General features: G+C 40.5%; 1 protein-coding gene across 2 annotated transcripts; it reads right to left on the bottom strand.

Moving 5' to 3' along the window:
• Positions 1 to 112: 112 nt before the first annotated feature.
• On the bottom strand, positions 113 to 14,515 carry depdc7a (DEP domain containing 7, paralog a). 2 transcript variants are annotated; one of them, XM_056412758.1, is made up of 9 exons: positions 14,466 to 14,515; positions 6,992 to 7,448; positions 5,227 to 5,357; positions 4,935 to 5,130; positions 3,559 to 3,779; positions 2,764 to 2,906; positions 2,556 to 2,681; positions 1,209 to 1,287; positions 113 to 1,062 (listed from the first exon to the last, which is right to left on the bottom strand). In XM_056412758.1, exons 2-9 carry the CDS (start codon positions 7,438 to 7,440, stop codon positions 839 to 841), a joined length of 1,569 nt encoding a protein of 522 aa, XP_056268733.1. In that variant the 5' UTR covers positions 7,441 to 7,448; positions 14,466 to 14,515; the 3' UTR covers positions 113 to 838. The 2 variants fall into 2 exon arrangements, with proteins under 2 accessions (XP_056268733.1, XP_056268732.1); XM_056412757.1 differs by lacking the exon at positions 14,466 to 14,515 and adding an exon at positions 11,760 to 11,833.
• Positions 14,516 to 14,859: the final 344 nt, after the last annotated feature.

The following is a 14,859-nucleotide window of genomic DNA, read 5'->3' as shown; positions in this document are numbered from 1 at the left end:
GGTCATCAAGACAAAATACTGCACACAACGGCCAATATCATTTGACCATTAGTTCTCTTTTCAGCAGAATAATCACGTTTTGTGTCGACCATAAAAAAGGACACTACATGTGTGGATGTTAAACAATTCCAGTTGAATTTTATTACGACTTGCCAAATTACAAACAACATGTGAGGGTTTTTAAGCTTAATGTGGGACCGCTTTTCTCACCTGGAAATTATAAAAGCGATTTCTTCGACTGATGAGGAGGAATACATCAAACATATTTAAAACAGACCCCTGAAGATACCACTAAAACGTGGCTGTGGTTAAAAGTTAAAATACGAAGAACGTATAAACATCTGTTTTGTTGAATTGTTGGAACAAACACAAACACAGAGGGCTGTTTGTCATGAACGCCTCGGACTGTTTACAACAGCAGACTTTCAAATCTCCAGGTTGAAATTTCCCCGTGAGGGTTCCTCAACACATTGCTTCTCCCATCGTACATGATAAACAACATTTTTAATGCCAACAATGTTTCTATTGCACAAGCACAAAGAATACATTCATTTAAAAGTGATACACATGCACACGTGTCCGAATGCGCGGTGCGAAAACAAAACTCTCGGGAACACTTTCAAATACATTAAAACACACGAGGACATTTCTTGTTAGCGTCCCGCACCAAAGAAAATATCTAAGAAATTAAATACGTACTTAAATATCGCAGCTTATGCAGAGTCTTCACATTCTTTTTCAGTCATCTAAACTATTTACATACGAGCAAATGCAGTCGCCACTGCGTTCGCTTTTGTTCTCCACACACCTCTCTTTACAAATCACACACTCATAAACATCACTGCAGCAACACGTTGATGCTGGACAATCGATTTCCAAAGTACTGAACAAAGATCTCTGGGTGGCCTTTGTAAAACTGTCCCAGCAGCCTCCTCTTTTCTTTATCCGACAGTTTGGGGTTCTCGTGGACTCTCCGCAGCAACGACCAAAGTTCCTCTTTCGTGGTTCTTTCTGCGTTTTCGGCGTACGCCTTGGAGCTCACTCTGGCGCACGATGACGATCCTGCAGCACAGAGTGATCAGAGAAACGATTGTTACGATGCGTTTGTCTTCCTTCGCACCACGGGAAAGTGTTCTTTGTTTACACAAACAGCTGTTTGAACATCTGAATGTATGATGATGAAGATGTGAATGGGAACATCTGCCAACCTGTTATCACATCTGGATCCTTCCCTTTCACAATATTCACGATCCTGTCACTGACCATCTTGTGTAATGAAACTGGAATCTGGTGGAGAAGAGGAGATCCAATATTAATACAAGTACAATAACAACTATAATGGGCACTCGGTAGAGCGCATACCTTCGCATATCACAAGATTGGGCATTGGATTATGAACATTTTGGCATTAGTTGCATGCCAATTGGACAAAAATGTATCGTGCTATGGTTAAAAAAAGAGTTTGACCTTTCCATGACCTTGACCTTTGACCCGATTGATCCCAAAATCTAATCAAATGGTCCCCGGATAATAACCAATCATCCCACCAAATTTCATGCGATTCAAGAACATTTTGACCTGTTCATGACCTTTGACCTTGACCTTTGACCCGATCGATCCCAAAATCTGATCAACTGGTCCCCGGATAATAAACAATCATCCCACCAAATTTCATGCGATTCGGTTCAATACTTTTTGAGTTCTGCGAATAACACGCATACAAATAAATAAATAAATACATGGCGATCAAAACATAACCTTCCGCATTTTCAATGCGAAGGTAACTAGAACGGGCACTCGGTAGAGCGCATACCTTCGCATATCACAAGATTGGGCATTGGATTATGAACATTTTGGCATTAGTTGCATGCCAATTGGATAAATATTGACCGCGCTATGGTAAAAAGAAGATTTTGACCTTTTCATGACCTTGACCTTTGACCCGATCGATCCCAAAATCTAATCAAATGGTCCCCGGATAATAACCAATCATCCCACCAAATGTCATGCGATTCAAGAAGATGTTGACCTTTTCATGACCTTGACCTTGACCTTTGACCCGATCGATCCCAAAATCTAATCAAACGGTCCCCGGATAATAACCAATCATCCCACCCAATTTCATGCGATTCGGTTAAATACTTTTTGAGTTATGCGAGTAACACGCATACAAATAAATACATACACGGCGATCAAAACGTAACCTTCCGCATTTTCAATGCGAAGGTAATAAGTACAATTATTATAGTTACTTAGCTCGTAGCTGTCTGTGAACTTACACCAGACACAATTTGATTTGTGAATTATGTTTCGAGTAATATCTGGTGTGACGGTTTAACTGTACTGCATTTTATTGTGTCATGTTTGTTATGGTCTGTCAATGGACGAGATATGCAAATATAGATGTTATAGCTCTAATCTGGTACAGTGCATCAAATGGTGACATTGATGTAGATGGTCCCTTTTAAATAAAGATAATAATAATAACACACCAGACACACACACACACACACACATACTCATACGCTGCAAAGAGATAACTTAGGAAGACTCACTTTGAACAGATCGCAGTGGTTATCCATCATGAACAGAACCATCAGGTCCACCTTTCCTTTGGAGAGTCTTTTGCTGTAGACGATGGCGCTTGAGAACGACCTCTTCACCGCCATTCTGTTCTCGACCTGACAGAGAAGGTTCTGGAGTTAACAACGACCCAAACACACACACATGTATCGACTCACATAAGAGGCCCAGCGCGCCCACCTCCTTGTGCAGCCGGACCTCCTGTGGTTTGGCTGCGACGGCCATGAACCTCAGGAGCCTGCGCAGCTCCTCCCGGCTGCGGGAGCCTTGCAGCTTGAGGCTCAGCTGCAGGGACTCCAGAGCCTGCTCATGCTTGCCGTTCACTGACAACAGAACCACAGAAAATAAACGGGATAAAAGAGACATATAGACTCTTCCGTTTAGAGGTTTGGGATCACTTAGAAAAAGAAGAAAAAAACATAGAAATGTCCTTCTTTTTCAAAGAAAAGCACTGTTTTTTTCAATGAAGATAACATTAAATTCATCAGAAATACATTTTATTGTTAATGTGGTAAATGACCATTCTAGGTGAAAACGTCTGGTTTTAAATTAAATATTTACGTAGGTGTATAGAGGCCCATCTCCAGTGTTCTGATGGTACGTTGTGTTATCGCCTCAGTAGAAGACTAATGGAGGGTTAGAAAACCCTTGTGCAATTATGTTAGCACAGCTGAAAACAGTTACGCTGGTGAGAGAAGCTATAAAACCGGCCTTCCTTTGAGCTTGAAGTTTGAACAACAAAATTAATATTTCAAATAAAAATCAAGATTTCGAACCGTGTAAATGTCTTGACTATATTTTCTATTCATTTTGCAAATCATTTGATGAATAAAAGTGAGTTTTAATGGAAAACACAAAAATTGTCTGGGTGACCCCAAACTTTGGAACGGTAGTGTAAACATATGAAAGCTAGATGAAATCCCTGTTAAACCCTCCTGAAAACAACAGGACGCCCCAGAGATGTGCTCTCCTTACCGAGTAGCTCCGAGATGCCCGAGTGGATGTCGAAAATGTGATTGCTGAGCAGAGGAGGCTGCTGAGCGCGTCCGTAGTGCTGAGCCAGGATGTCGTAGAGCAGACTCTTACAGCGGGGCAGGTCGTCGGCGTGACCGGCCAGACCTCGGCTGACCTCCACCACCCCCTCATCAGGCAGGAACTCCAGGCAGTCCACTGCTCCTGACATCCACTCATCGGCCCTGAGGAGGGGAGGTTAAGATTAATTAGATAAACCATGGATTAACTATTTGCAGGTGAAAGAGTATGTAGATTTTTTATAAACTTTCAAATGAGTTAATTAGAAGTAGCAACACCACTGAATTGCCTCGTGAAAGAATTTTTTTCTATTTTTTGGGAGTTTCTCCTGATCCGATGTGAGGTCAAAGGTCAAGGATGTCGTATTTGTCGAGATTGTAAAGCCCTCTGAGGCACATTTGTAATTTATGATATTGGGCTATATAAAATACACTGAATTGAATAGAATAAACACGTCAGAGTGCATCAAATGTAATTGCACTGTTATAAAGGATCATTATTACTGTTTAATGAACAGCAAAGTAGTAGTTTATTGTGTACATCTTTGGGACATTATTAAAAACACAATTACTGAAATTAGGGCCCACTTTGTCGAAACTCGACAAACAAAAGCAGACACAACATAAACAATATTTTACATCTCTTGTCAAAGCAAAAACTTTATTCAATACAATATAAACTCTTCTAAAATTGGTAGTTTTTCAAACTGCAAACTGATACAGGCTACTAAGTCTAACACTATTATCGTAAGTCTTTGACATTTTCATTAGATAAAACTCCTGACATGAACACAATTACTGCTTTTTATTGTAAACAAAATATAGTGTTTGGCCTCCAAGTCAAAGAGATAACCTGCATCATATTTGTGTCCCAGTCAGATTTCCACGTGATCTGATTGGTTACAGATGCTTTCACAAGTGCATTCTGGGGGCAGGTGATTATTCATTTTGTATTATTGGTATTTCAATGGCAGTGTTTCGCGCTACACACAGGCTTTTAGTTTTGAATGATGTAGATACCCGTGTGGAGTTATTTGCATGAATGGGGTTTACAAACTTAGTGTAAAGCATACAATAAGCGTATGATTTAGCAGACCTGGACAATAGATAAGACAATGTGGTGTTATTAATAAAAGAGCATGGAAAAACACAAACTAAAAGTTCTTATCTACGTATCTTATTTAGGATTGTGTGGGCAGTTTGTAAAGCAAACAACATCACAGTGGGACTGATAGAGAAGCTCATGAGAAATATAGATTTGATGAATAAAATGCACTTCTAAAGAAGACTGTGAATGTGTAAATGTTTGAGAGGACTCACTGTGCCTCGCTGAAGGCCTTGAGGACCTCTCGGTCCAGGTAGCTTGATGTATACAACAGGTCCGGGTCACTGTCCATGCCGTGCAGGGGGGGCCGCGGCGTCGCGTCTCCACCCTCTAACAGCTTCTCCAACAGGGGGAGCTCGACCAGCTGCAGCAGCCTGAACACGGCCTGCTGGTGCCACACCTTGTCCACAACTGTGAAAACAAAGAGTTAAAAAAGGCCACTCGGGTCACCAGGCGCGCAGACACGCGGTGTGACGAACCATCTGCTGCCGGAAGAACACGACTTACGCTCTTGCGAGAGGCCGAGGTTGATCATTTGAGGGGTGATGGAGGAGCTCAGGTTGAGGTTTCCCAGCAAGTCCTCCAGTGATTTGTCTGCTTTTACGGGGCAGTGGGTGGAGTAGCTCAGCACCGCTTGTCTGAAGAGCCACATAATGAAAGCAATCAGTGACAATATTTTGGAAATAACGGACTTATTAGAGAGGAATAAATGTGGCATCTGGCTGTGAATGTTTTCTAGTAACTCTAAGGAAGTCACAATTTAGCGTTGTTTTGATTCAGGCCAAACAGGCAAAATAAATGCTCAATTTCCAGCAACAAATTTAGATTAACATTAAATAAGACATGTCTTTTCTTTTTTCTTTTTACATTATTCCCAGGAAATCTTGACTGGGCCCATGTTGCAAATAAAAAAAACGTATAATTTAAACAGTTTGAGCACATGGATCCTCCATAATGTCTCTGTAATTTGGTCGGCCTGATATCTGGTCCAGTCGGGAGCTTTTCTCTCTCACAGCAACACTAATTGCTGAGGCCACACGTTCGCACCTCCTGGGTGTGAGACCGTCTCACGAGAATTTAACTGGAAAACACACTCATGGGCTTTCTTGTTGAGAATGAGCTGAAACGTCTTTGGAAGATAAGACTAGAAACCGGGGATTACCATCACCTCTAATGCTCACTCATTCATTTTATATTGCTTCTTTTTTTAAAATCGTGTACAAAATAACATTTTAAAAAACGACCATGTGTTCATGGTGTGAGCCGTGGCCGACTTCTTGGCCGAGCTCAGTGACGTCCTGCAGTCATGATGTGATCATCAGTGACCTCCTGACTCCAGGAGGTCAGCCAGGAAGTACTCAACCAAAACAAATAGTTGCTTTAACTTCAGAAACAAACGAGATATGACACCTTGAGCAGTGAGCTTTAGGGGGACTTTGTTACAAGTTAAACTAGTTCCCTCTATTTCCAGTCTCAGAGGATGCTATCGGTCTTCTCACTGAAACCGTGTTGAAGACTCCTTTAGCTTCAACACCATTCTTTTCTTACGGACAGAGGAGTACTTTCTCCAAACGTCTCCTCACGCTCCGCTGCCACAAGGACAGATACAGGAGAACATTCCTGCCGGCGGCTATGAGGCTCTACAACAGATCACCTCTTGCCATCATAGTGCAATAACTACAATAATAACTTCATATCCACACTATGTTGATCTGCACTTCACACATCTCATTTATTTACACTACACACATACACACACATTTCATTTACACACATACACACACTTTGCATTTTGCACACTGTCTATATTTAATATTTTTATATTTAATTTAATTTGTCATTAGAATTGTGTATTGTGTATGCATATATGTTATATATATACATATATATTTTATTTTATATTTTACTTTGTATACTCCTATATCTTTCATCCCTGTTTTTTTCTTCTTTCTTTTTTTATATATATTTTTTTATTCTTGTGTGTTTAGTTTATTGGTGCTGCTACTGTGACGACACATTTCCCCTTGGGGATTAATAAAGTATATATCTATCTATCTTATTCATGTTTCATATTTTGATTTCACAACTCAAGTTCAAACTCATTGCAGCCCGCTGGTAATGAGCGGGTTACTCTCTGGAGACTAGTCATGCCGCACTAGTCTCCAGAGACACTCTGGTCTAAAGCCATTATAGATGTTGGGGATTAGCTCCGGTGGAAGCAGAACAAAGCCAATGAAATATGCGATCGTAAGATGTTATGACTGGTCCGTACCTTTCGTGTGACGAACCGTAGGCGTTCTTGTTCCTGCTCATGCTCGGGGAGTCGTAGCCGCTCTCGATGGTGCTCGAGGAGTTGGCGTTGGCGAGCGGCGACGTGGAGCCGGCCGACGCGCTGAGGAACCTGTACAAGCTGCAACTGCCGTCCTCGAACGTGGCCGGCTTCTTCTCCTTGGAAAACACTTTCACGCCCACCGGCTCAAATACCCTGGAGTCCATCAGGGCCTGACAGAGGCGGACGGCCTTGTAGCGCGGCACCGCCTCGTCGCCGAAGAACCGGTTGAGGGTGATGTGTGCCAGCACCGCGTCCACGGCCTCCGAGCCCAGGAAGCAGTCGGGGTAGGACTTGAGGTTGTGGCGCCGCCGCTTGACCTCCACGCACGTGTGGAGGTTGGAGATGATGCTGCTCCAGATGTACGTGGCCCGGAACGGCTTCCCGGCCATGCCTGGTTCTGATGATGGGGAAGAGGAGAGAGAGAGTCAGTGGACGGAGGGTGGGAAGACAATCAGGGGCGTGGGAATGAGGGCTGAAGGAGGAGGGGGGGGGGGGGATAAACTGGCTGTCATACCCACAGTTTTATACACAGGTGCACGATAATATCTTATCCTGACTATCCTTGACTTCAATAATTAGTTGAAGTCAATGAACAGAAAATTAAACAGCAACAATCTTCAAAATCTATTTCTAGGTTCCAACAAGCAAATATTTGTAAATATTTTTTTTTTTTTTACAATCAACACATCAGGATGATGAAGGCAAATAACACGGTAGTAAAACATGTAAACCATAATTTGGCGTTTCATTTTTACCTCTTTATTTTAGATTTAATTAATATTAATATCTTTTTTTTATTTTTACAAAATGTACCAAAACACTGGCGACGAGGAAGATAAACGGTAGATAATGACAAGAATAAATAAGAAATAAATTTAAATCATACCCTATAAAATAAAAATGCCATCTGGTTTGAATTGTGATCAAACACTATTAATACACTTGTTTTCAAGCTTCTCCAATTCAAGATTCAGGATATTTGTTATTGTCATATGCACAGTTAACAGATAGTTACTACGAACAATGAAACTCTTTGTACTTTGCTCGGTCCTCCTTCCACACAGTATTACTAATGCTAAAGAAATAAATGTGTGGATTTGCTGATTTTCTGTGATTTACATCATTGTAATTGAACATCTTTTGAGTTTTGGACTATCTGGTTCGATAAAACAAGTTTGAAGAGACCGAGTATTGTTCATCAATGTAATAAATCAATAATAATCAACCGTGTGATTAAGCAGCAAGAAAAATCAAGATTAGAATAAACTTTAATCAATGCAGACGCTTAAAAGAAAGCATAAACAAGCTATGCAACTTGCCTGCGTACAAGTCTTTTTGGTGATCCACTTGTTATTCCACAATGGACATTCTTAGCTTTGTCTATTGTCTGTTCCACTTTCTCAGAAGGGAATTGAGCTTTCTGTCTTCCCCAAGCAAGCACGCCCTCTCCTCCCGGTGACGTCGAATAATCACAATCTGAATTTGAGTCGCTGCACGTGGGTGAAACAGCACGAGGTCCAGGATCAATACAACTCACAGGGGCTTTGACCACACCCACATCCTCTTTTGACGCCTGCTTGATGCTGAAAAGCTTCATCCTAATGAGCGGAACAGCTGTTTACAACAACAGATAACATGGAGCGGTCAACCAGCATAGGGTCAAGACGATAAGAGGAACGCGGAGCATCATCTGTGCCTGATGTTTCCACCATACCAGACACCTGATGCACACACACACACACACACGCACACACACACACGCACACGCACAGAGGAAACAGAGACAATGATCATATTGTGAGCTTATCCTCATGTTCCTGTTGTATTTCCCACTGATTGGGCTTCGCTTCTACGAACACAGGCACACAGACCCGTAGATGATTCATGAAATCAAACACCGACACGCTCGACGCTCTATCGTGCAATTTCTCAACACATCTCATAATGTTTGATGTCTTTTGTTCAGGATAATGACTCGTGTCCGTCCCACCTCCGGCCGGACCGACGTTAGAGAGCAGAGCTGGACTCGTGGTGACATGGAGTGTCTTTCATCTCACGGCAGGACACATTTAAGGCCCGTTGAGCAAATGTTAGGGGAGGATCTGAGAGGCTCACTGAGGCCGAGGGACATAAATCAGGCCCCGCCAGAAGCGCACAAGGCTCCGTGTTATGATAACACAACATGACAAACACGATTACAGACCCATCTGTAAGACGAGACAACAAACAGCAGCGAGCAGATGTCCGTCCACCCGATTCATGAACGCTACAGAGATGAAGATAAAGGTGTGAGGCAGATATTTTGGTCCGCTCCTGATTAATGAGACGCGTCGACGTCAGACTGTGTCTCCCTCTGGGAGGGGAGGAACCGTCCTCATCTGGGGATTTGCCTTTCAGGGACGGAGAGGCGACAACTGGGGCTGCAACAGTTGATCAGAGGCTGAATGCATGAGAGGAATCATGGGAAAACAATAGGCTGATGACGCAATTGATTCAAATATAGATAGTCAAGTTTAAAAACTGATCTTTAAGATAACGGCGAGAAGAAGTCTGTGTTATGCAAACGTCGGTCAGTATAAACTCGCTATATTTGCAGCATATAACAGGAATAATGTACTTTTGTGTACAGGACAACAAGTAGAAGAATATACTGCTTTATTAGAAATCCTTAACCTATAGGCCATCTGGAGAGTCCCCTCAGGGGTCGCCTGGAATAACAGTCACAAAATAAATCCGGATCTGATCAGTATCCATGAACGCCTCTTGTTAAAAAGGAATAACGTGGGGGGGTCGGGTGGGGGTCAGAACAATCCTGGGAACCCGGCTGTGATCTGTCGCCTCTGGTTGCTCCAGCCAGGCTGAGGCTTTGAGCTCAGTTTGCACAGCTGACGCCAGACTGGTTCCCTGTGACTTTGATCTCCGCGATAAAGAAATAAACACCAAGCAGGACGATGAGAAGAGGCCACACCGACCTGCAGCGCAGCCCAGGGCGCCAAGTCTCCAGGGCACCGGGTGTTTGTACACACCGGTGGAGGTAAATAACCGCGGAGGGAGCCGCGCAGTCACCACATGGGAGACGCCTCCCCCCCCAGAGCCTGATCCATCCTCCAGGGCTCAAGATGAACACACAGAGCCGGCTATAACCCAGTAATACACCTCTTCTGGTGGCAACACAAGCACTGCAGACTGCTGAGTCGACACTCGTCAAAGAACACAAGCGTTGTTCTTATTCAAAGCTTTAAACTCATCTCTAATCTCTATTCTCTCGTTATTATTCATACATTTCTGTCATATTCATAGAATGTGTTGTAACTCTGTAAGACTGTTCATTCTGGTCACGTGACATCTTTTGCTTCTGTCCATCCGGGGAGAGGGATCCTCCTCTGTTGCTCTTCCCATTTTTCTCCATGAAAGATTTTTTTCTATTTCGTGGGAGTTCTCTGTCGTATGGGAACAGTTTGTCAAGCCCGCCGAGGCAAATTCATAATTTGTGATATTGGGCTATATGAAATAAACTGAATTGATATAAATCTCCAACTCTTTAGAAATCCTTGTTACATGACGTTTTTCTTTCTCATTTACTTACAAACAATGGCGACATAAACGCAGTTAACATATTTTATAACATAATTATAGAGATTACATTACATTTAGCCGACGCTTTTATCCAAAGCGACTTACAATAAGTGCATCAACCACGAGTACAAACTCAGAACAACAAGAATCAAGAAAGTAACATTTCCTCCAGAAAGCCAAACTACGAATAACTACCATAAGTAATACAATAAATAATACCATACATAATACCATAAGGAACACCATAAATAATACCATAAATAATACCATAAGTAATACCATAAGTAATACAATAAATAATACCATAAGGAACACCATAAATAATACCATAAGTAATGCCATAAGTAATACCATAAGTAATACCATAAGTAATACCATAAGTAATGCCATAAATAATACCATAAGTAATGCCATAAGTAATACCATAAGTAATACTATAAGTAATACCATAAGTAATACAATAAATATTACCATAAGTAATACCATAAGTAATACCATAAGTAATACTATAAGCAATACCATAAGTAATACTATAAATATTACCATAAGTAATACCATAAGTAATACAATAAATAATACCATACATAATACCATAAGGAACACCATAAATAATACCATAAATAATACCAAAAGTAATACTAGAAGTAATACCATAAATAATACGATAAATAATACCATAAGTAATACCATAAGTAATGCCATAAGTAATACTATAAGTAATACCATAAGTAATACCATAAGTAATACCATAAGTAAGACAATAAGTAAGAGCCATTCAAGAACCACTGAAGTGATAATCTGTTTCTCTACTGATCTAACCATTTATGTTATTGTATATATATATATATATATATATATATATACTTTTTGACATTTCGATGAGCACTGGACTCCATGTCCCACTAGAAATAGTAGAACAAATTCTCCCGACGCCCGGTATGCGTAACACACAATGATCTTTCAGTCTGGCACATTTCCACTAACATACCAGAAGTTTCAGTCAAACACTAATTAGCAGCAGGCGACAAGAGGAAATGTATTTCTTCCCATCCCAGCTACATAAAGCAGACGCTCACATTATGTCCAACGTGACTTCTTCCGTCTCAGGGATTTCTTAAGAGTATTCTCCTACCTGGTGTTCGGTGCATGAAAACTTCCTCCAGTGTCTGTGGAGATCTGCCATCAAGACAATGTCTTCAATTCACAACGTGACGCACGCGCAACTAACTGCAGTCAACCCCCGAAACCGTCCCCTCCCCTCCCTGAGTGACAGGATGCGCGGGCCAATCAGCGGCCTGCCCGCACAGCACAGCGGGAGAACAAGACTTTCACTGCTTCCTTGGAAAGGAAGGAGCATCTTCCTGAGCTGAAACTGGACATGAGGAGGAGGAACGGTCACCACACGTTCTACCACGTGAGACCAAAGCTGCCACACATGACTATTTATTTGAAGACAATGCGGAGGAAATAAAGAATTGCCAATATTCCCCACTTGAGTCCTTTCCAAGAAATGCAAGAGGTTTTCACACAATCTTTCCTTTACAAAGTCCCGCCCTCAAAGCCTTCCCTTAATCTGATCTGATAACGACCTATTTAAACAGCAGCTACTCTGTGAGTCAGAAGAAAAGGTTGTTTCAATAACTGGAGCGTAAAGGAGTAGTATGATGCAACAGGGTAGAGGCGTGTAAACCGGTCTGATTACAGTCCTCTTCACCTGTTCTATAGACAATGTTCTTTGAGGTGACGAGAGAGCGCGTGCAGCATTCAAACAAGAGGCAGAGATTTATTGTTTTGAACCCGTTGATGAGAGAAGAAGAGCTGTGAGCAGGTCACTATATGATTGAGCTGCTCTTGAGCAAGGCAGGGCGCTGCAGATGTGCATAACTTTAAAGTTCAGAAATACAACTCAGTCCATCACAGAAACAGTTGTATATTATCATCTGTGGTTTTGAAAAGTGCAGCTTTATAAACTAGAGGTTTGAATGAAGTGGGCATTTAGAATGGAGTCTACTAAAAGATACCACCATGTAGGATCCGGTGTTTCTTCAGCTTGAACCACACAAGGAAATAAACGTCAGGATGTCTTTACAACTTGTGAGTCGACCGATGTTATGTAAGCGCAGCACTACATTTAAGAATAATATAAAGTAGTGACGCCTTTGTGGTCTTTATAGGGGGTTAGGATTGCTGACCCTTATCACAACCTCCCTGTTTTTGAGTCTGCCTGCTGACCTTTGCTGCTTCGCTCTCCTCGTGCTGTTGGATAAAGTTTTTTTTCAACATCCCAAAAATAAATAATTTCAGAAAACAAAGCAGGGCAGAGTTAAAAAAAGATTCATCATCATTGAACAGAACCATTTAGAAGAATTAAATGTCATACTGCTATACCAAAATATCACATGGACTAAATATGAATAAATATACACTACCGTTCAAAAGTTTGGGGTCACCCAGACAATTTTGTGTCTTCCATGAAAAATCACACTTTTATTTATCAAATGAATATAAAATATAGTCAAGACATTGACAAGGTTAGAAATAATGATTAATATTTGAAGTATTAATTTTGTTCTACAAACTTCAAGCTCAAAGGAAGGCCAGTTGTATAGCTTATATCACCAGCATAACTGTTTTCAGCTGTGCTAACATAATTGCACAAGGGTTTTATAATCAGATATTAGTCTTCTAAGGCGATTAGCAAACACAATGTACCATTAGAACACTGGAGTGATAGTTGATGGAAATGGGCCTCTATACACCTCTGGAGATATTTCATTAGAAACCAGACACTTCCACCTAGAATAGTCATTTACCACATTAACAATGTAGAGTGTATTTCTGATTAATTTAATGTTATCTTTATTGAAAAAACAGTGCTTTTCTTTGAAAAATAAAGTCATTTCTAAGTGATCCCAAACTTTTTAACGGTAGTGTATATATAAATATATATGTATAAAAATATATATACATATATTTTTAAAAAGCAGGAAATAAAATAAGGCAAGAACGTTTTATATATATATATATGTATATACAGGACTGTCTCAGAAAATTAGAATATTGTGATGAAGTTCTTTATTTTCTGTAATGCAATTAAAGAAACAAAAATGTCATGCATTCTGGATTCATTACAAATCAACTGAAATATTGCAAGCCTTTTATTCTTTTAATATTGCTGATTATGGCTTACAGCTTAAGAAAACTCAAATATCCTATCTCTAAATATTAGAATATCATGAAAAAGTATACTAGTAGGGTATTAAACAAATCACTTGAATTGTCTAATTAACTCGAAACACCTGCAAGGGTTTCCTGAGCCTTGACAAACACTCAGCTGTTATAAATCACTTGGTCTGAGGAAATATTCAAATTTTATGAGATAGGATTTTAGAGTTTTCTTAAGCTGTAAGCCATAATCAGCAATATTAAAAGAATAAAAGGCTTGCAATATTTCAGTTGATTTGTAATGAATCCAGAATGCATGACATTTTTGTTTTTTTAATTGCATTACAGAAAATAAAGAACTTTATCACAATATTCTAATTTTCTGAGACAGTCCTGTATATACATATATATATATAACACTTTCTTGCTTTTATTCTATTTCTTGCTTTTTTACTGTTTTTTCATGTTTTAATAAATGTTCTTACTTGTTTTCTTTTGCATTATGATTTAATCACTTTCCCTGATATATAAAATATATCAGATCTGAATTGAATCTCGTTTGTCACAACAGTAAACCTTTCTCTACCCCGGGGACAGAAAAACAAGTTTAGCAATACCACTTTATTAATAACAATAAAGCACTTTATTGTGCTGTATGTGTCTGTAAACTCACCTTTTCTGTAACTGTAAATGACGTCGAGATATGTTTATGTTCACGCAGCCATCTCGTCCACGCAAGTGGAACCACAATAAACACAACGAGAGGTTGCTTCCGTGAGAACCCTTTGGCTGGAGGACAGACTGGTTCTACAACTCGCTCTGCAGGCTGCTGTGCTGCTATTTTGTCAACTCACCACAACGCTGACTTCAGTGTTAAAGAGTGAGACATGTTTCACAACAACACAGAAAGTGAGGCAGAGCAAAAGAGTGAGAGAGAGAGAGCAATCTGGTTAATGAAATCAGAAATTCCGGTGCACAAGGTCAAAGCAATATTTACTCTCCTGTTTCTATCCATGGGTCCGTGTCCTGCATATTTCTCTTTCTTTCTCCTTCATATGCTTTTCAGT

The sequence above is a fragment of the Pseudoliparis swirei genome, chromosome 4 (genome assembly GCF_029220125.1).
Source record: "Pseudoliparis swirei isolate HS2019 ecotype Mariana Trench chromosome 4, NWPU_hadal_v1, whole genome shotgun sequence".
Classification (NCBI taxonomy): Eukaryota; Metazoa; Chordata; class Actinopteri; order Perciformes; family Liparidae; genus Pseudoliparis; species Pseudoliparis swirei.
The sequence above is the reverse complement of the archived record's forward strand: the minus strand, read 5'-3'. Positions and strand labels throughout refer to the sequence as shown.

Excerpts from the sequence above, each read along its gene's own strand:
- depdc7a (XM_056412757.1), bottom strand. Across the intron at positions 3,780-4,934 it reads AAGGCCTTCAGCGAGGCACA|GGCCGATGAGTGGATGTCAG; the intron begins GTGAGTCCTCTC and ends TCCCCTCCTCAG. Across the intron at positions 2,682-2,763 it reads AGGTCCGGCTGCACAAGGAG|GTCGAGAACAGAATGGCGGT; the intron begins GTGGGCGCGCTG and ends CTTCTCTGTCAG.